This window comes from Rana temporaria, chromosome 3 (genome assembly GCF_905171775.1).
Source record: "Rana temporaria chromosome 3, aRanTem1.1, whole genome shotgun sequence".
NCBI lineage: Eukaryota > Metazoa > Chordata > Amphibia > Anura > Ranidae > Rana > Rana temporaria.
Window position 1 is genome coordinate 456,239,866 of NC_053491.1, and position 23,363 is coordinate 456,263,228.

At 44.6% G+C, this 23,363-nt stretch overlaps 1 protein-coding gene across 1 annotated transcript in view; it reads left to right on the forward strand.

Moving 5' to 3' along the window:
- The window catches only part of LOC120930574 (mucin-19-like), a 40,443-nt gene extending 17,329 nt beyond the window's left edge, over positions 1-23,114 (forward strand). The window contains exons 2-4 of the mRNA XM_040341749.1: positions 10,298-10,396; positions 22,842-22,963; positions 23,052-23,114. Of these exons, the coding sequence (XP_040197683.1) occupies positions 10,298-10,396; positions 22,842-22,963; positions 23,052-23,114 (284 nt within the window). The remainder of the gene's footprint in view (positions 1-10,297; positions 10,397-22,841; positions 22,964-23,051) is intronic.
- Positions 23,115-23,363: the final 249 nt, after the last annotated feature.

Below are 23,363 nucleotides of genomic sequence, written 5' to 3' on the forward strand. Positions count from 1 at the left end.
CCGCAGTTTTACGCCCATCTACGAGAATCTGGGCCTATGTTCACTTCTACAGGAAAAAAGGCACATATTTTTGAAAATAATGTATTTCTACATTGATTTTCAGTTGTTTCTAGCCTACTCACATTAATCTGAACAATATTGTAAACTTACTTTATGAAAAGCCCCATGCATTTACCTCCTTGAATTATGTCACTCCGTACTCACTATGCCCTGTGAGTAGACACTGTGGTGTCACACATATCAAAGAGCATGCCATCTGCACTAGAGAGACACTGAGAGCCCATTGACACAGGGGCAACACGACTTTCAGCGCGACTTTGGGAGGCAACTTGGACATGACTTAAGTATGAATCACAGCGTGACTTGGGGCGACTTTAGCGTGACTTGGGGCGACTTACAACGCGACTTGAAGTCGCCTCCAGGAGGGGGAACCTAATGCCAAATTTTTAATAAAAAAACAACATGGGTTCCCCCTCCAGGAGCATACCAGGCCCTCAGGAGGGGAAGGCAGAAACGCTGGTCCTTGGAGCTGTGGCAGGGGAGTTGAAAGAACCCTGCCTATCCGGGGCCAGGAGCCACATGTCCTACTGCTAGGAGCGCACACTGATTACTACTGGTACCAGTTCTACTGGCACTGGTTCACTTACCTTTTCCTTCGATTTCCCTTCTAAATGTTTTTTTTTCTTTGTCTGAATTTCTCACTTCCTGTTTCTCCTTAGTAAGCTTTCCCCCATCATCCATGTGGGTTAGTCAACCAGAACAGCTTACTGAGGAGGAACAGGAAGTGAGAAATTCAGACAAAGAAAACAAAGAAAAAAACATTTAGAAGGGAAATCGAAGGAAAAGGTAAGTGAACCAACAATGCACTAGCTTAAAGGAACCTATTTAGAAAATAAGTTCAATAATTGTATGATAATTGTTCATTTATTTTTCTTTTCTGACTTTTAAATTTTCTTCGACAGATTGCAAAAATGGAGGTACCTATGACTAGGGGTGCAACGGATCACAGTTGATCCGTGATCCGAACGGGTCACCCCCTTCGGATCGGAAAACACACTGTGATCCGCGGATTGCCATGGCTCCGGAGCTAGGCCGAAGCCGCGGCCTTTCCTAATGTTACGGCGGCGGCTCCGGAGCTAGGCCGCGGCTTCGGCCTACCTCCGGAGCCGCGACCATAACGCTAGGAAAGGCAGCGGCTTTGGTCTAGCTTCGGAGCTGCAGGAATAACATTAGGAAAGGCCGCGGCTTCGGCCTAGCTCCGGAGCTGCGGCCATCTTGGTACACCCAGCGGCGGCCCTCCTCTGTTTACACCCACAGAGGAGGAGCCCGCACTTGTGGGACACACCGCTCGGGGAGTGTCTGTACTACCTGAGGGGGGGGTGTCTTGCCCGAGGGGGGGAGGTAGTGTCTGTCGGTACTATCTGGAGGGGTGGGTCACTGTACTGAGAGGAGGGGGGGTGTCACTGTACTGAGAGGAGGGGGGGTGTCACTGTACTGAGAGGAGGGGGGTGTCACTGTACTGAGAGGAGGGGGGGGTGTCACTGTACTGAGAGGAGGGGGGGTGTCTCTGTACTAAGAGGAGGGGGGGTGTCTCTGTACTAAGAGGAGGGGGGGTGTCTCTGTACTAAGAGGAGGGGGGGTGTCTCTGTACTGAGAGGAGGGGGGGTGTCTCTGTACTGAGAGGAGGGGGGGTGTTTGCACCGAGGGGGTACTATAGTTGGTGGGGGGGTTGAACGGTGGGGGGGGGAGATGTGGATATTACAGTGGGGGAGATTTTTTTTTTTGCCAATCCGAAAAATGATCCGATCCGTGACTCCTGATCCGAGGAACGATCCGAACCGTGAGTTTTTTGATCCGTTGCACCCCTACCTATGACGGAATAAAGTGTATTTGTCCAGACATGTTCTACGGGACTTATTGTGAGAATATCATAGATATATCCCCGCCTGGTGAGTGTCAGAATGTTACATATCTCTGGGCAAAAATCATTTATTTATTTTCACATTGAATCCCAATTATTTCCAGCCTACTCTTAATAATCTAAATAGTCTTGAAGCTACTTACTTTATAAAGATCCCCACACATTTCCTTCCTTGAATTCTGTGACAAGTAGGGATGAGCTTCGTATTGTTCGATCGTTCGTCGAATTACGAAAGTTTTGGGCCGTTCGCGCCAAATTCGAGTGACGTGTCTCGGCCCATAATTCACTGCGGCATCGCAGTGCATTGCGGGTTGATGATTGGCCAAGCATGCACTATGACCCGCATGCTTGGCCAATCACAGCGCGTAAAAAACGGAGAGCCATAATTGGCCAAAGCCAGGGTGGCTTTGGCCAATTATGGCTCAGGGGGTTTAGTACACGCCCCACACTATATAATGCTGCCTGGAAGTCGGCCTTGTGTAGTGTGTTGGTGGTTTACAGAGAGAGACAGAGAGAGAGAGGGAGAGAGTCATTTTTTGGAGTTAGATAGAGCAGGCAGGCAGGCAGGCTAGTCAGTTAGAGTTATAGGCCCGGATTCACATACATCGGCGCATATTTATGCGGGCGTAGCGTATCTAATATACGCTACACCGACAGAGCGCACAGAGGCAAGCACTGGATTCACAAAGCACTCGCTCCCGCTCGCTCTCAAATCTACGCTGGGTTTCCTCAGGGTAAGCCAGCGTAGGTGGAAGTGGGCGTGAGCCATGCTAATGAGGCGTGACCCCATGCAAATGATGGGCCAAGCGCCATAGAAGTACTTAAAATGAACGATGCATGCGCCGTCCAGTGGGCGCTTCCCGGTGCGCATGCTCAGAATCACGTCGGAACTACTCCCTAAGATACGACGGATCACTGCCTATGACGTGAACGTAACCTACGCCTAGCCATATTCACGTACAATGTAAACGACAAAAGATACAACGGCTTGTGTTCCCTGGTCCATACCTTTGCATGAGTTGCGCCTCCTATATGGGGAATAACTTTACGCCGGACGTACGACTTACGCAAACCGTGTATATTATGCGCCGGGCGCAACTACGTTCATGAATCGGCGTATCTCCCTCATTTGCATATGTGCATAGAAAATCAATGGGAGCGGCAAATGCGCCCAGCGTAAATATGCGCCCACAATACGACGGCGTAGGCAAGTTACGTCGGTCGTAGGAAGCCTATTTTTAGGTGTATCTCAGATTGTGGGCACGGCGCACAGATACGACGGCGCATAGTTACACTTACGTGGCGTATCTCGAGAGATACGTTGGCGTAAGTGCTTTGTGAATCCGGCCTATGTCTGTATCCTTGGGATGTTCCAGCAGTTTAATTTGTGCAGGCTCTACAGGTTCAGGCATACTTTTAACTCTGATGTTTTTTCTCTGTCACCTAATATCTAGATCTTCCAGATGTTTGTTCATGAGAATCAGATGATTTGCATGAGAGAATACCACATTTTCCAAAGTGTGTCACAGTTCTGTCTGTTTTAGCAACAGATCTCTCGGTGTGTGTAATGTGGTCAGAAAGAGACAGTATCAGGGCCGGACTGGCTTACCGGAATAGTGGGAAATTTCCTGGTAGGCCAACTGCTCTCAGTGCCCTGGGGCTAGGAACTTGGGTTAGGGGAGCTTGCTTCTGTGATTTGAAGAACCAGAGGCATTGCTAGGGGGGTGCGGGCCGCCCCGGGTGACACCCACTAGAGGGGTGACACCATCCCGATTTAAAAAAAAAAAACATTTTTTTTTGCTGACATGTGGGGGGGCCGGCTCCCCCCCGCGACTGCAGCGATAAACGCAGCGGAATCGGAGTGCCGAGCGCCACGGTACAAGAGGAGGGGGGTTGCGGGGTGACACCGCAGCACCATCCATCCCCTCCTCTCACAGCCACGGGCTGTTAGCGGTGGTCGGCAGTCGGCACACAGGCACAGCCCACTCCTCTCTGTTTGTGTGTACAGAGGGGGAGGGGCCGAGGGGACCTTCTGTCCATGTGCCGTGGCGCTGCATGCGATGATCTGAGTTAATGAATGGGGAGGGGGGTGTTTGCACCTGGGGGGATTTCACTGAAGGGGTGGGGGGGATGTACTAAGGGGGTGTTTGCACTGAGGGGGTTTTCACTAAGGGGGGGTTTGCACTAAGGGGGGGTGTTTGCACTGGGGGGTTGCACCGAGGGGGTTTGCACTGAGGGGGGGTTGCACTGAGGGGGGGTGTCTGCACTGAGGGGGTGTCTGCACTGAAGGGGGGTCTGTGTAACATGCAGGGGTCCAGAGGTGCAGGTGGCTGTGTAATGTAAAAGGGGTGCAGTGATGCAGGGTGCTGTGTATTGTAAAGGGGTGCAGAGGGCTGTGTAGTGTAAAAGGGTCCAGTGATGCAGGGGGATGTGTAATGTAAAGGGGTCCATTGATGCAGGGTGCTGTGCAATGTAAAGGGGTCCAGTGATGCAGTTGTGGAGAGGGGTACACAGTAGTAAAAAAAAGATATTGAAGGATGCAGAGGTATGCAGGGGGCACAGTGGGGTGTTTTTACATTTTAACGTGGGGGGGGTGCCAGATATTGGATCCGGCCTGGGTGCCAAATGCTCTAGGTACGCCCCTGGCCTATAGGCTCCTGAGATGTGAATTCCGGTTCTGGAGAAAGAGAGGTGGGGGAGGGGACAAAGAAAAATGAAGAAAAAGAAGAAAGGATAGAACGAACAAGAAAGATGGATAGGGAGAGAGAGAAAAGGGGAAGAAAGGAGAACAGAGAGCAAACAGTAGGGTAAAAAATATTTGAAAAATGTTATTGGGGGGGGGGGGGGGGGGTGACACCATATTTTACCGCACCAGGTGACACCAACCCTAGTGACGCCACTGTGAAGAACAGTGGCGGCAGACGCCTTTTCCAATGCAAAGGCTCCTCTTCCAGATGCGGCACCGCCCACTGAACTGACTCCTGCGGAGTGACATGCCTAAGGGCAGAGGGAGAACGGCAGTGGGGCGGAAGAATTAAGGTGCTGGATTTCTTTCTCTCTTTCGTTAAAAAAAATGTGCATTTATTTACGGAGCCTGCAGACCATTGCACCCGATTGTATTTACCCTAGGTGGGGAAATACAACAATGTTTTACACTGTATGTCCCTATACACCGTGTGCACTATATATGATCAGGCTGCACTATGGGGCACTGGTGAGACTGCATTTATGGGCTCTGGTGAGGCTGCATTGATGAGCACTGGTGAGGCTGCATTGATGGGCACTAGGGAGGCTGCATTGGCGGGCACTGGTGAGGCTGATTCTGTGCAACGTATCTCACAACGCTGTGACACACAAAAATAAAACACAATAAAAAAGTGTGAATAAATATTGGAATAAGTAGTCCATGCAATAAAGTAATATAAGAGAGCTTATCACACTCAAATAGTGCATCAAAATAGAAGTGCAATAAGAAGTCCAAACTAAGAACCAAATAAATGGTTAAATGAATGGTGTGCAAAAAAGCAAAATAAAGTCCTCAAGTTATATATTAAAAGGATGAGAGCTGCCAGATGATATGCTAAATAATGCTGAATCCAGTATTTAGATAATGACAAGCAGGTGATGGATCATATCCTTCACTAGGCTCACAAGCCTCTTACCTCCAGGCAGATATAAATGAGCATCCAATCTCTCACACAGTTGCAGTCCTCTATGGATAATTCCTGTCCGTCCACCCCTTGAGCTGGCACCGCGTCTCTTTCACAGATCCATACAGTACTCCGCCCAAAATGTAAATAAGAGAGAACAGAGAGGAGCCTCCGATAGTGAAGTACAGTAAACCAGGGTAAAATTTATTAGAGGAAAAGACCTGTGCTTACATCTAAAACTACAAACGTGCAGCAATTTTAAAACGAGCGGCGTCCACAGCGCCGGCTTACGTCACTCCAGGTGTATGCCAATCCCTACGTGTTACGACACGGGGTCACGTGTCTTCATCTGGGGCATCTGATTGGCGGTCATTCTATTGTTTATGTATCTGAAAAAACGGAAATAGTATCGCCGCCATTTTGTTGAAGTCCAAATGCTATGCATATTGTAGCTATCTAATAGGACGCACTGCATTGGAATGGCACATCTCCACCTGAAGATATAATTCAAAGATAAACATCTACATGGCGACTAGATGATAAAGAATGGCTAAAATTGAAGATTAAATAATGTATAACCGCTACACACCAGGCAAAAATACATATATCATTACAAGTTAAAAATTATTTGTTAAAAATGTGTATATATCTCCGCAGCGTGAGGGGGAAAGGGAAAATAGCCATCCCCATCACGGATGTATAAAGCATATAGAGATGAGGATAAAAACCCTCTCGAATACCTATACTGCAGGAAAAAATTATATGTATAAAGGTCCACCAAAATATATAAGTATATGGTAACAATCATAGTGGGGACATAACTATAAAGTGTTTAAAATAAGACAAGTTCTGGTGAGGCTGCAATGATGGGCACTGGTAAGTATAATACACTCTTTCAATGTGCTTTAAAATGCATGGTTTTCTATCATCCCCACTCTTATTTCCCCCTACCAATCAGGCTTTATCCCAGGAAGACAAATTACAGACAATATCAGGCTAGTCACGAATATAGTTCAGGACGCCAATTTACATTCCAACCCAATTCTGTTGCTCAGCCTTGACATAAACAAAGCCTTCGACAGTGTCCATTGGTCATTCTTGGACAGTGTTCTGCAGAAATATGGCTTCACTGGCGAATTCCTACATGCACTCCATTCACTTTACCATAACCCCTCCACTAGAATACGTCTCCCGGGCTGTAACTCAGAGTTTTTTAAAGTAGGCAAAGGTACTAGACAGGGCTGCCCCCTTTCCCCTTTACTTTTTGCTCTAGCAATAGAACCACTTTCCACAGCAATCCTTACCAATCCTGAAATTAAAGGTTACTCATCTGGCCCTAACACATATAAATTAAGCATGTATGCGGATGACATGCTACTTTTCTTGACACAACCGGTAACCACCCTACCTAACCTACTACAAACCCGCAACAATTTCGCATCCATTTCAGGCCTCACAGTCAATGTATCCAAATCAATAGGCATGCCCATCAATATCCCCCCCTTAGAATTAGATTCCATACGCTCCACCTTCGATTTCTCCTACACTCCAGACTCCCTTCCATATCTAGGCATTCACCTCACCCCTAATCTCAGTGAACTTGCAGTTAAAAACTACATCCCGATGATGCAAAAATTAAGAGCGACACTTAAAATGTGGAAATCTTTTAAGATCTCATTCCTTGGTAAAATCACAGCGATTAAAATGACACTTCTCCCAAAATTACCATATATATTTAGAGCACTCCCCATCAGAATAAATAAATCTCTTATCACCAAATTCCAATCAGATATTAATAAATTTGTTTGGTCAGACTCTCATCCCCGTTCTCCTAGACAGATCTTGCACAGATCCCAGAGGTCTGGCGGCCTCGGCCTCCCAGACCTTTGGTTATATTACCTTTCAGCAAGATGGACCCAAATTGCACAATGGCACATCCCGCAGTCCAAGATTCCCTGGATAGTTTTTGAGAAATCCTCAATAACTCCGTTCACCAGCTCGGGTATTCTCTGGGGGAACAAAATCTCAATTCCAACCCTAAACTCCCGAAACCAAATAGTAGCGCACTCTTATCACTTATGGAAACTCCATAATGAAAAATATAATCTCACCTCTAAATCCCCCCCGTTTGCTACATTTCTAGGTGACCCAAAATTTAAACAAAATACCCCAGTAGATCTTACTTGGTGGATAACTAATAACCTCACCTCACTAAACAAATTTATAGTAGGTATGAACTTCATCCCCTTCTCGTCTCTGAAAGCTAAATATCAGATCCCGGACTCGGAATTCGATAATTTCCTCCTCATTAAACAATTTTTTGACACTCACTTCGAAACTACAAACACCCAATCTCCCTCTCATTTTGAAAAACTCTGTCTTGTTTCTCCCAGGAAAAAAGGTTTTATTTCAGAGCTTTACATCACCCTGACCAACAACACAGAGCCTAATAAATTAACATATATGCTTAAATGGGAACATGACCTAAACTTCACATACTCCTCAGTAAATTGGGACAACTGTATAATCAATTTACACAAATGCACCAAATCTATCGCAATCAAGGAGACAGCCCTAAAAGTGTTTATAAGATGGTATTATACCCCGACCAAACTCCACACCATTTTTCCCTCAGTCTCCCCCTCGTGCTTTAGAGGTTGTAACGATTTAGGCTCTTTCCCCCACCTTTTCTGGTTCTGCGATAAGGTCAAGAACGTTTGGTCACAGCTGGAAAGCCTCGCTTCCAAAATATCAGATAAAACAATCGTCCTAACAATACAGAACTGTTTACTTTTTTCCCCAATCACGGATCTTTCCACATGCCATATGAGGCTCATCCATACAATTTGTGTCGCCATACACTGGCTGATAGCATCTCAGTGGAAATCTCCAACAATTATCCTAGGCCCACTCAAACCCAGGATCAATGAGATAAACTTGATGGAAAAAATATCCCATACTCTACAAAACACCATGCACATTTTCAACAACAAATGGTCCCCCTGGTCTGAATATTCCCCTCTCTTTTTCAACACAATCTAAATCCATCATTATAACATGCCCCTTTTAATACAGCCATTCTTAAATATCCTTCATGGTCTTTCATGTTATCCCCCATTTTTAAAAGAAGCTTGTTACCTTCAAGTGAGTTGCTGTGTCATATAATGGTTCTGTTTCTGATATGGACTTACATAGTTACATAGTTAGTCAGGTTGAAAAAAGACACAAGTCCATCCAGTCCAACCACAAAAAATAAAAAAACAAAATAAAAAACACAGTAAAATCCTATACACCCAACTCCATACCCACAGTTGATCCAGAGGAAGGCAAAAAACCCCAGCAGAGCATGATCCAATTTGCTACAGCAGGGGAAAAAATTCCTTCCTGATCCCCCGAGAGGCAATCGGATTTACCCTGGATCAACTTTACCTACAAATCTTAGTACTCAGTTATATTCTGTACATTTAGGAAAGAATCCAGGCCTTTCTTAAAGCAATCTACTGAGCTGGCCAGAACCACCTCTGGAGGGAGTCTGTTCCACATTTTCACAGCTCTTACTGTGAAAAAACCTCTCCGTATTTGGAGGTGAAATCTCTTTTCCTCTAGACGTAAAGAGTGCCCCCTTGTCCTCAGTGTTGACCGTAAAGTGAATAACTCAACACCAAGTTCACTGTATGGACCTCTTATATATTTGTACATGTTGATCATATCCCCCCTTATTCTCCTCTTCTCAAGAGTGAATAAATTCAGTTCCTCTAATCTTTCCTCATAGCTGAGCTCCTCCATGCCTCTTATCAGTTTGGTTGCCCTTCTCTGCACTTTCTCCAGTTCTCCGACTTACCGAAGCTTTTGTAATTATACTGTCTTTTTATATATATTTGGATTTGTACCACTGTCTATCCTTTTCAATAAAAGTTTGTAAACAAAAAAATAAATAAAATGCATGGTTTTCCCTTCTATGAACAAGAAAAAAATTATGTTATGCTGTTGGGCTGGTAAAATGCTGCTATGGGGCTGGTATGAAATTATTTCCAGGGCTGTGTTTTATTCCCAGTACAGCCCTGGACAGTATATCTGCTTTTAATTCAGTGATGGTCTTAGAGAATGTGTTTTTTTTTTTATATATCTGCTGCGATTTGTGTAATTTCTGACCATTGAAATGGGTGATCTGTTGGAACAGTGTCCCTTACCATGTCCTCTGATGCAGACAGGGAGTCCTCACTATACTCGGCCTCATGTCCCGTCAGCACCATCCTGAATGCAGCAGACCTACCGGGGGTCTGATGTTTCCGGGACTGGAATAGCTCCGGGATACCGCAGGTCCCTGGTGTGGATGATGAGCGGTACTGTTTGGGACCAGGTATGGACTTATCCGATCTGCCCATCGTTAGTGGAAAACGTCTGGAAAGGAGTATGTGTGACCCCGGGTGTGCAGAGCTCCTCTATGCTTCTCCATCTCTCCTTCTCTATGCCGTCTCCATCAAGCCACGCCCCCCTAGGCTTTCTTTCTTCTATTTTCATCTGGTGATCCAGCCAGTAAGTTTGTTGTTTTTCAACAGAACAAGCTGGCTGGGAAATGTAGCTGTAAGGAAGATCAGGCAAACATTTGACCACTGACAGAAGTTCATACAATATTTATGTATGTAAAACCTTTTCTGGAGTTCAATAACCGTATGATAAATGTTCACTTATTTGCCTTTTCTGACTTTTAAATTCTCTTCCACAGACTGCAAAAATGGAGGTATCCATGATGGAATCAAGTGTATTTGTCCAGACATGTTCTACGGGACTAACTGTGAGAATATCATAGATAGATCTCCACCTGGTGAGTGTCTGAATGTTACTTACCTCTGGGCAAAATGTAAAATCATTTATTTATTTCTACATTAAATCCCAATTATTTCCAGCCACTCTTACTAATCTGAATAGTCTTTAAGGTTTTAAACTCACTTTATAAAGATCCCCACACATTTCCTTCCTTGAATTCTGTAACAAGTAGTCGCTAGAGTTGGGGCAAAGCTTTTCCCAATCAGGGTGCAGTGAATAGCTGGTTGTTAAGGAGCGGGTCCGGGAAGCCGGCGGTGGCGTCCTTAATAGGGATGAGCCGAACACTGCACCAGAACACCGCAAACAGGCAAAAAATGTGTGCAAACATGCGAAAACACTGTTAAAGTCTATAAGACACAAACATGAAAAATCAAAAGTGTTAATTGTAAAGGCTTATATGCAAGTTATTGCCATAACAAGTGTATGGGGACCAGGGTACTGCCCCAGGGGACATGAATCAATGCAAAAAAAGTTTTAAAAACAACAGTTTTTTCAGAAGCAGTGATTTTAATAATGCTTATGCCGCGTACACCCGATCATTTTTCGTCATGAAAAAAAACTTTGTTTTTCATCATGTCCAAAAAATGAATTTTTTTCAACTTCATCATTAAAAACGACGTTGCCCACACACCATCGTTTTAAAAAAATGATGAACAAAGCGCGGTGACGTACAACACGTACGACGGCACTCTAAAGGGGAAGTTCTATTCGCCTTTGGGCTACTTTAGCTGATTCCGTGTTAGTAAAAGACGGTTCGCGCTTTTCTGTCTGTTACAGCGTGATGAATGTGCTTACTGCGCTGTACTCCATTATGAACGGTAGTTTTACCAGAACGTGCGCTCCCGTCTCATAACTTGCTTCTGAGCATACGCGGGTTTAAAACGTCGTTTTAGCCCACACACGATCATTTTTTACAACCCGAAAAACGCATTTTTTTAAAACGACGTTAAAAAATGCAGCATGTTCGAATTTTTTTTTACGTTTTTCAGAAGCCGAAACATGATGTGTAGCCCACACACATTCATTTTAAATTACGTTTTTAAAAACTTCGGGTTTTTTTTCATGCCGAAAAATTATCGTGTGTACGCGGCATAAAAGTGAAACAAAAAAAAATAAATACTCCTTTAACCACTTCCTTACTGGGCACTTAAACCCCCTTCCTGACCAGAGGACTTTTTGAGATTCGGCACTGCGTCGCTTTAACTGACAATTGCGCGGTCGTGCAACGTGGCTCGCAAACAAAATTACCACAAATGGAGCTTTCTTTTGGTGGTATTTGATCACCTCTGCGGTTTTTATTTTTTGCGCTATAAAAAAAAATAGAGCGACAATTTTGAAAAAAATATATATACATATTTTACTTGTTAAAAAATAAAATAGAAAAAGTGCAGCGCAAAACTCAAATATATAAATGATACTGGTATACTCAAACACCAATACCATAAGTGTGAATATGAATATGCAGAAAAAATGGAAAAAAAAAAAAATATTAAAAATTAAATACAATTCAAACAAACAGTCCAAAAGTCCATAAGTGTCAGAAGATGAGTGAATTAAACGAAAATAAATCTCCACCACGTGACAATCCACCAAAATTTTGAAGTGATCCCTCCACCGTTGTAGATGGCTACTCTCACCTTCATATATGGACCACTGAGTTGACAGATGGTCAATAAAGCAAATCAAATAGGCAGGTCATGAACAGGAACCAGGCTGATGTATTAGATCCTCATAAGACAACCAAACCGCAAAGGACAGGTGCATGTAAAGAGATAATCACAGACTAAGTGCTCACTGTTGCAATGTGTGGATTTATTCTTTAAAAGAAGCAAAAGTCAGGCTACTCACATTTGGCCAGACAAAAAACGGCATGAAGTAACAATCTTTAGGAATGAACAGCAGATGAGCGACTTGATGTTTCAGGCTCCTAAACCACCGGACGCGTTGCGTTATATCAACTTCCTCAGCGGGGCGGGGCCTGTTGCGTCGCTTTCCTGTCTTTAAATAGCTGCTCATTGTCATAGGGACAAGCATCGGAATGGCGTGTGGGGCCTGACGTCGAATCCTGAACAGCCGATTGTTCAGGAAATGATGCAAACAACGTCAGAACATCCAGCATACTGTTCAAATGTGTGCAACTTTATTGTTCACACACACATGGTATAGAACTAGAATATCGCCATCTTATGGACAATTTAGAAAATTGCATCCGAATGTTAATTTTAAAATAATAATAAAATTAATCAAATCGCTCAAAGCTGTCCATGTACAAACATTGCTATAAAATCTATATTTTTCTATAGTAACATGATAAATCTTTACATGATACTGCATAATAATCTAAAAACTTTTCAAATAAAAAACATATAAACCATTTTATTATTACATATAAAATTATCAATATAAAATCCCCAGTTAAAATTAATATTAATATTTAAAAACAAAGTTGCTATTTATTTGATATGAAACAATTCAAATCGAAGTCCACATTTAACCCTTCAGGGGTGAGAACCTTTGCCTCAAATATCCAAAAGGATTCTCTCTGGCTGATGTGGCGTGTGTAATTACCTCCCCTCCAGTGTCTATTTACCTTCTCCAGACCCCAACATTTTAAACATTTGGGATTCTTGTTATGGTATTGCTTAAAATGTCTTGAGACACTGTGATAACGAAAGCCATTTTTTATATTGTTCACATGCTCGCCTACTCTCACCGCCAGTGACCTTGAGGTGCGGCCTATGTATTGTAGGCCGCAGTCGCATTCTAACATATAAACGACACCCTCAGTGTTGCATGTGATCAAATTGTTTATAGTATAGGACTTCTTAGTGGAAAAAGAAGTAAATTCTTTGCGTTTTTTTATATTGAATTTACATTGTTTGCATGATTGGCATCTTCTACAGGCATAAAAGCCTGATAAAAAATTAAAAATCCTATTCTCTTTAAAAGGGGGAGGAGGATCTATGACTCCAGGGGCGACAACGTCTCTTAAAGAGGGGGCTTTTCGATAAATAAAACGTGGGTGGGCTGGTAGGACAGTCCCCAAAACCTTGTCCTTCTTGAGGACTTCCCAGTGTTTATTTACAATCTTTTCAAACTGCCGATACTGGATGTTATAATCCAGGACAATTTTGAATTCAAAATTTCCCTTTTTCATCACCTGTTTGTTGGAGTCCTGTACTAAATCAGCCCTGTTGAGGGAACCCACTCGTGATAGTTCATTTGTAATGACATCTTTGTTATAACCCTTTTGTTGAAACCTGTTGACCAAGACTTTGGATTGTGTAAAAAAGTCAGTGTCAGAGGTGCAGTTCCTTCTGAGGCGTATGAACTGGCCTCTGGGAATGTTGCAAAGCCAGTTTTTATGGTGACAGCTGTCTAAAGGGATATACCCGTTTCTGTCAGAGGGTTTAAAATGATTACGAGTGTTAAAAAACTTTTCTCCTTTAAAAATTTCCAAGTCCAGGAACACAATCTTTTCACTGCTGATATTCCATGTGAGTGAAATGTTTTGAGTATTGCTGTTTAGTTTTGACATAAACGTCTCCAAACTGGACAGATCTCCCTCCCATATCATGACTAAATCATCCATATAGCGTTTATAGCATTTGAGTTGCATGGGGGGGTCTTTGAAAATGATTTCATCCTCCCATAGTGCCATGAAGAGATTGGCGACGCTAGGGGCGAACTTCGCGCCCATAGCGATGCCTTTCGCTTGTAAATAAAAACTTCTGTCGTACCAAAAATAATTCTTTGTTAAGCAAAATTCAAGGCACTGCAGGAGGAACTTTCTATGTTTAGAAGATAGATCAGACTGTGCCAAGCCCCACTTAACTGCTGCAACTGGTTGTCTTATGAGGATCTAATACATCAGCCTGGTTCCTGTTCATGACCTGCCTATTTGATTTGCTTTATTGACCATCTGTTAACTCAGTGGTCCATATATGATGGTGAGAGTAGCCATCTACAACGGTGGAAGGATCACTTCAAAATTTTGGTGGATTGTCACGTGGTGGAGATTTATTTTCGTTTAATTCACTCATCTTCTGACACTTATGGACTTTTGGACTGTTTGTTTGAATTGTATTTAATTTTTAATATTTTTTTTTTTTTCCATTTTTTCTGCATATTCATATTCACACTTATGGTATTGGTGTTTGAGTATACCAGTATCATTTATATATTTGAGTTTTGCGCTGCACTTTTTCTATTTTATTTTTTACTTGCTTAGGATTTTTGCGAATTTCCCTTAGTGTTCAGCTGGCATTACCAGTGATCTGAACCCTGGGGGTCTGTATCACATAAATACACTTTTAATATCATCATTTTTTTATCTATATATTTGCGCTGATTGCACCCTGTTTTTTATATATTTTACTTGTTGCTATAATAAATAGCTCAATTTTTTTTTTTTTTCCTCAGTCTAGGCCGATACGTATTCTACATATTTTTAGTAAAAAAAAAAAAAAAACGCAATAAGCGACTGGTTTGCGCAAAAGTTATAGCGCCTACAAAATAAGGGACAGAATTATTATTTTTTATTATTTTTTTTTTACTAGTAATGGCGGCGATCTGCGATTTTTATTGCGACTGCGACATTATGGCGGACACATCGGACACTTTTTTGGCACCATTCACATTTATACTGCGATCAGTGCTATAAATATGCACTAATTACTGTATAAATGTGACTGGCAGGGAAGGGGTTAACACTAGGGGGTGAGGAAGGGGTTAAATGTATTCCCTATATAGTGTTATAACTGTGGGGGAAGGGGGGTGACTGGGGGGGTGACCGATCTGTGTCCCTATGTACAAGAGACACAGATCGGTCTCCTCTCTCCCTGACAGGACGCTGTCAGTGTGAGAGCCGGCAATGAGAAATGATCTCATATGTTTACATATGAGATCATCTCTCATTGGCTGCACAGATCGCCTAGCAAACGGCCACTCCGATTGGCCGTTCCCCAGCGATCTGTGATTGGCTGTGTCCAAGGGACACGGCCAGCACAGAAGTTCCCCGCTGCGCGCTCGGGAGCGCGCACGGGGAACGCGGAAAGGGGCGGCCGTAAAAACACGGCACCCCAGAGAAGTAGAACCACCATGCGGCCGTATATAGTCGTACGGCCATCGGGAAGTGGTTAAATATCGTGCCTGGGGGGGTCTCCATAGTATGCCTGTAAAATAGTGCATCTTTCCCATGTTTATAACAGTACTTCAGCAAAATGAAATTTCGAAAGGAAAAAATGTCATTTAAAATTGCTTGCGGATGTAATGTATTGCCAGATGCCAGCAATATACATAAAAAATAAATGAAAAAATGACGTGGGGTCCCCCCCCCCAAATCAATTCCAAACCCTTATCTGAGCATGCAACCTAGCGGGCCACAGGTCTCCCCCCTCCTGAACTGTACCTGAACTGTACCAGGCCACATGCCCCCCAAAGCACCTTGTCCCCATGTTGATGGGGACAAGGGCCACATCCCCACAACCCTTGCCCAGTAGTTATGGGGGTCTGTGGGCAGGGGGCTTCTTGGAATCTGGAACCCCCTTTTAACAAGGCGGTTTCCAGATCCTGCCCCCCATGTGAATGGGTATCGGGTACATTTTACCCCTACCTATTCACCAAACAAGGGCCCAGATTCACAAAGGAGATACGACGGAGTATCTCAGATACTCCGTTGTATCTCTCAGAGTATCTATGCGACTGATTCATAGAATCAGTTACGCATAGATAGCCCTAATATCCGACAGGTGTAATTCGCTACGTCGCTGCTAGTCTAGTTTCCCGTCGCAAAGTTAGTCGTCGTTTTGGGTGCCTTAACTTTACACAGCACACGTATGTGCTGTATAAAGTATTGGTATAGGGAAGGAGTATGGGGTGAGGGAATCCGCGCTAGGTGGAAAGAATAATTAAACAATTAAGGGTGGGTCCCGGGAGGGACGTCCTGCAGCTGAACACCAATGTTTAGATATAAAAAATTGGCGTGGGGGACCCCACGCCAATTTTATTTCTTAATTTGCCATGGAGTTTTCCTTAAAACTTATGGCAGACCCAAAGGGCTTGGTATGGATTTTGGGGCGCCCCACACCATTTATTTTTTATTTTGGCATGGAGTTCCCTTTAAAATCGATACCAGACCCAAAGGGCCTGGTATGGACTGGGGGGGGGGGGGGGTGCTGTTTTTTTTCTTAATTCTGTCATAGGGCTCCCCTTAACCACTTCAATATACTATATTATATATTGAACACTATATATTATATACACTACACTGATTACACAATATACTCTGAACTGCAATATATATACTATACAGACTGCACTATATACTCTGAACTGCAGTATATATACTATACGAACTGCACTATATAGTCTGCAGAAAAATTGGACCTTAGGTGTTGGTGGTGCCAAAACACTGTACCTCTCACAGTTACTCTTGTTGGGTGCAGGAATGGGCCCTGTTGTTAAATAGTATTTAAAAAATTAAAATTACATGCCCCTGATAAACAGGGGCAGAAAAATTGGGCATTGGGTGTTGGTGGTACCAGAACTCTGTAACCCCTCACAGTTACTCTTGTTGGGCACAGGAATGGGCCCTGCTGTTAAATATTATAAAAAAAAATATATATTACATGCCCCTGGGTGTTGGTGGTGCCCTACACCAAAAATATTGTTGGAAGCTAGCATCATCAAGATTCAGGAGGAATAGGATAGGAAGCATAAACAGTCTTCAAGGGATCCCAGATCCATAGCAAATCCAATCAGTTACATCAGCTTCAGGTGCTTTATAGCTGCTGATTCAGGACTGATTCATTTTTATAAATGCGGGCCTATCAACAGAGTCTGGACAGGTGCACTCTTTGATCAGTTACAAACCCTCCAGAAGCACTGAATGTGTGTTTGGAAAGCACACTGGATGCAGGACAGGCCAGTAGCGCGAATGCATATTGAGCAAGTTCTGGACAGTGGTCCATCCTCAAGACCCAGTAACCCAGTGGATACTCTGTTGTAAAGGTCTCCAAGTCTGCTCTTGCCCCTAGATATTCCTGCACCATATAATGGTGCGATGATTGCTTGAACCTATCATACCTTGGTGCTGAGGTCTGAAAAATAGTTTAAAGGCATCCGTCAGCCAGCCACCTTCTCCACTGCTCTTCCTCTGACCGAATGAATCCTCAGAAAAATGTTGTCCAGCACCGGGAAATAGTAACCTCTCAGGGTCTGGAAAGGCGTTACACAAACTTTTCTTCAAGGCCTCCGGAAGATGTTTCATCCTCTGCTCCCTCTAACGTCGGATCTAGAAGGGTTGCCAGCTAGTAATGATCCTTCTCCTTGATACCATGAATCTTAGGATCCTTAGGCTGGCTTTGTAGAATCAGGGAGGCCATTCAGCGTAAGTTTTCAAAAGTATTCTATTCTGAGTCCTCTGGGTCACTAAGGATCACATTATTCGGAACTACCTCCTCCCAGCCATGTACGACTCCTTGGGTTTCTGGGGACTGAAAACCATCACTTTAAGACTGCTGTGTGTTATCCTCTACATCCATGCTGACACAATACTCCTCCTCTTCTTCCTGTGTGTTTGGCACCCCCGCAGGAATTCTGTCTGCATAAAGGGGACCTTGAGAGGAAAGGAAGTCCTCCTCTTCCTCCCGCTGTTCTGCCTCAAGTGCCCTGTCCATGATTCCATGAAGCATGTACTCCAGCAGGCAGACTAATAAGACAGTGTCACTGATGCATGCATTGTTGCTGCTCACCATCCTTGTGGCCTCATCAAATTGTGACAGGACCTTGATCAGCAGCTAATGGCATGGCGAAAATAAGTCATGCTCCCCTGACCCTGTCCTGGTGCCATACTTGCACTGGTACTCATTGATGGCCTTCTGCTGTGTGTGCAGTCACTGCAGCTTTGCCAATGTTGAGTTCCACCTGGTGGGCAAGTCACAAATGAGGTGGTTGGTGAGCAGGTTGCATTCTCTTTGAATGTCAGCCAGCCGTGCACTGGCATTGTATGACTGGCGGAAATAACCAAAGAATTTTCTGGTCTGCCTCAGGAGATCTAGTAAGATCTAGTAAGCCTGGGTACCTGATCAAGAAACGCTGCACCACCAAATTCAGGACGTGTGCCAAACATGGAACATAGGTCAAGTGTCACTGTCGGAGGGCGGAGAGAAGGTAGGTGCCATTGTTGCATACAACCATTCCTGGCTCAAGCTGGCGTGGCATCAACCACCTCTGAGTCTGCAGAGCTGACAGAATCTCTGCCCCAGTGTGGCTCCTGTCCCCTAGGCAGACTAACTAAAGCACTGCATGGCATCTTTTAGCCTGAATGCTTGCATAGCCACGCTTACACAGCACTGCTGGTTAAGAGGACAATTCTGAAGAAGAGGTCATAGAGGAAGAAGAGGAGGGGGTGGAGCAGAGAGCTGTAGCAGAGCTTTTTGGAACCATGGTGGTGGAACAAGTTCCAACAACACTGAACCATGTCCTGCATCCTTCCCAGCTGCCAGCAGAGTTACCCAGTGTGCCGTGAAGTAAAGGTAACGTACCTGCCCATGCCTGCTAGACCATGAGTCAGCGGTAATATGAACCTTGCTGTTGACCGCCATGTCCAACGAGTTAAAAACATTGCCTACCACATGGCGATAGGGATCCGGAACAGCCTTATGCGAAAATAAATGCCATTTTGGAACCTGCCACTGTAGTACAGCACATTCCACAAATTCACAAAAGGGGGCAGAGTTTACCAGATGAAAAAAGCAGCAGTTGCAGTGCTAGCAATTTGGTCAAGCAGGGTCGATCCTACCCGCTTGCTCTCTCCGCTGGCAACTGACAAGAGCGCATACCTCCCGCTGTCCCCGGAATCTGGGCTGGGTACCGCAGCGTAGCCTAGTACCGGAACACATTCCGGTACTAGGCTCCACTAATTAACTCTGTCCAGTGCACGTGGAGCAGTCTCCTGTCTGCCCCGCCCCCTCTGCGTGTGTCAGCTCTTCTCCCATAGGCGGTGTGATGAGAGGCTTCTGGATTGGCCGGAGCTGCTACCAATCATCCTGTGCACTCCCAGAAATGCTCCATGAGTGCCACCCTCCTAGTAACCAAAGATGCCATGTGTGCCCCCTGTAATGTGCTTCTGCTTCCAGAGCGCCTGGGCTACAGGGATCTATTGGACAGGTACTGATATATGGGGACACCTGAAGTGGGGGGCTCTGATGGGGGACACCTGCTGTGGGTGGCTCTGATGGGGGACACCTGCTGTGAGGGGGAGCTCTGATGGGGGGACACCTGCTGGGGGGGCTCTGATGGTGGACACCTGCTGGGGGGGCTCTGATGTGGGACACCTGCTGGGGGACACTAATGGAGACTTCTTAGGGGAGCATCTCTGTGTTTGAGTCATAGCCATTGAAACATTTGTAAAGGGGAGGAGTTAGTAAAATGACCACGCCCATGTGGGGGTGCCAGCAACATTTCTGCACCCAGGCGTCTGTGACCCTAGGATCGGCCCTGTGGCCAAGCTTGCATTTGGACAATGATCATGTGGATGGCTGGGACCAAATTTCTTTTTACGGTTCAGCAACTGGGGTAGGGAAATTTGCCTGCTAAAATCAACTGGTGGTGCACTGCTAACAGATTGGCTGCAAGTACTTGTGACACCTGTTGCTATACCTTCATTTCTTTTAGTGCATGTTTTTGAGAAGACTGAAGATATAGTAGGGTTTGAGATCCCATATGAGAAGCAAGGAGAAGTCCACCTTTTTCTATGATGTGGGTTTTTCAGGTGCTGTTGCCAATGGACTGCATGGCAGGTTGTCATATGTTCTGGTCATGCTTGATCCACTTCAGACATAGGGTGAAAACAGCAATGGTGTGATCTGAGCGACAGCTCAGAGCCGTCACTGATAGTTTCCTCTCTCTCGTTATCTTCACACCTGACTTCTCGCAGTGCCAGGGCCGATCCTAGGGTCACAGGCGCCTGCGTGCATAAATATTTCTGGCGCCCCCACATGGGCGTCATCATTTTACCAACTCCTCCCCTTTATAAATGTTTCTATGGCAATGACTCAACCACAGAGATGCTCCCCCACAAACTCTTCATTAACCTGGGATCCTTACATGATCTGTTAACAATAAACAAAATACAGGAAAAGAAGCAGAGTACTTTATTGGGACCTGAAGGGGGACCTCTGTGATGGACACAGAAAGGGCTTCTGTTAGAGAGTCTGTTAGATGTTCGGCGCCCCCACCTCTGCAGGCGCCTGGGTGCAATGCACCCTGTGCACCCTGCCTAGGATCGGCCCTGCGTAGTGCACACACAGGATGAGGACCAGCAAATGTAGTACAGTACATATAGGGCCGGATTCAGGTAGGAGATATGACGGCGTATCTACAGATACGCCGTCGTATCTCTGAGTTGCGGCGTCGTATCTATGCGCCTGATTCATAGAATCAGTTACACATAGATTTCCCTAAGATCCGACTGGCGTAAGTGTCTTATCTATATCTTAGGCTGCATATATACGCTGGCCGCTAGGTGGCGCTTCCGTCGATTTACGCGAGGAATATACTAATAAGGTAGATACGCTGATTCACAAACGTACGTACGCCCGGCGCTATTTTTTTACGTCGTTTACGTTAGGCTTTTTCGGCGTAAGGTTGATCCTGCTCTTATGAGGCGTACACAATGTTAAGTATGGACGTCGTTCCCGCGTTGATATATATATATAGTTACATAGTTAGTCTGATTGAAAAAAGACACAAGTCCACCTAGTTCAGTCAATAAAATATAGTGCAAACAGTTTACGCAGCGCTTTACAATGCAGAGGGGGGACAGTACAATTACAATACAGTTTAATACAGAAGGAATAGGAGGGCCCTGCTTATGGAGCTTACAATCCAAAGGGAGGGAGAGGTGGTACAAAAAGGTAATAGCTCTGGGGATGATCTGATGGAGGTGACTCCACACTATTTAAAGTGATAGCAAAGCTGGAGTTAGGCTTCAAATTATATTAAAAGCCATAACTTTTTTAGTTTTGGATAGCGTATGAAATGATTAATCTCCTTGTCAGATTTTTGTTTTGTTTTTCCCCTTTTTTGTTTTGTTTTTGTTTTTGCATTTGTTTTTGCTGTCTGTATCCAATTAGGGATATTTCTCCTCCTTCTTTATTGTTAAAGAGGATGTCCGCTGAAAAAAAAATATTAAAAGTCAGCAGCTACAAATACTGCAGCTGCTGACTTTTAATATCGGCACACTTACCTGTCCTGGAGTCCAGCGCCGTCCGCAGCAGAGGACGAGCGATCGCTCATCACTCTGCTGCCCCCCCGCCATCCTCGGTGAGGGAACCAGGAAGTGAAGCGCTCCGGCTTCACTGCCCGGTTCCCTACGGCGCATGCGCGAGTTGCGCTGCACCTGCTGATTGGCTCCCGCTGTGCTCTGGGAGCTGAGTGTTCCCAGCACACAACGGGGGAAGGACAGGAGGCGACGTCCTGCCCGCAGTCTTCCCGCAGACTATGGCCGGAAGTGGGTGCAAATACCTGTCTTTAGACAGGTATCTGCACCCCCCTCCCCCCTGAAAGGTGTCAAATGTGACACCAGAGGGGGGGAGGGTTCCGATCAGCAGGAGTTCCACTTTAGGGTGGAGCTCAGCTTTAAGACCACAAAAAGCAAGAGGATCCCCTCTTAAACTAGGGTTGCCACCTGTCACGGATTCCCCCGGACAGTCCAGGTTTTGAGTTATGTGTCCGATTTTAGATTGCCTGAAACCCGGACACATTATTCAGATCAGACTTTGACTCCCCAAGTAACAAGTGTGCCACAACCACCTAGTGCATATGTGTGCACATGGACCAGAGGCAGCTCAGTCCACCTCGCGGAAGGAAGAGGAGAGAGGACTCGATCTACTCCTCCTCCTCCCACCACTACCCTTCTGTGTCTGTCCAAACAGAAGGGTAGTGGTGTAAGGGGGGCTTTGGGAACCCTGATTTAAGGGGGAATGCTGGGAACTCTGATGTAAGTGGGGGGGTTTTGGTGAGCAGAAAACCTCTTACATCAGAGTTCCCCTTTACACCCAGTCCACAGCGCCCCCCCTTACAAAAATAACAAAATAGCCATGAAGGGGCTAAAGTGTTCAGGTTTGGCTTGAAGAAAAATTAGCAACCCTATCTTAGACAGTTGCAAAAAATACATGACAGAAGTTTGATTGTAAGTTTCCAGGAGCAGGGCCCTCCTATCCCTCTTGTATTGAATTGTATTGTTGTTGTATTGTCTCCCTTTATATTGTAAAGTGCTTCTGAAACTATTGGCGCTATATAAATGCTGTATAACAATAATAATAACTTTTACCTACTCTATCCAAAGCTCAAGAAAGCAGTTGCTTTTAGATGCACTTTAAGCATAGACTGTACATCTGTGAAAATTCCATAACATTTATTCTATCTCTTTCTTGTAGTTAAGTCTGTTGACACCTCTGTGACTGTTGAGCTAAGAATCATGAACAAAGTGTATACAGAGGATCTAAAAGACCCCACAACAGAAGAATATAAAGATTTTGAGGCTCAGTTTAAAACCAACGTGAGTGATCAGAACTTCTGACAGACATCACTTATCTTAGGACCAGCATTAAAAAATAATGAATTACCTCTCATGTCTCTCCATGCAGATGAGATCAACATATTCCAGCATCCCTGGATACAAAGATGTCAACATTACAGAAATAAAGTAAGTTTATAAACAGCATGGATCTTTAGTTCAGGCCTTTAGGCTTTTAAAATACAGACATTTCCATATTTTTAAACAGCAAATAAACTTTGAAACAAACCTTCACTGATCTCTGTAGCTACAGTCACTGTTATGTAAATCATCCCCAAAATTTTGCAGCAGAATCTCCTTTTAATTTCTTATTTCTCAGCTCCATTCTTTGGCTGCTTTCACACTTTGGCTGCTTTTCATGTAGCTTGTGAATGTGCGCAAA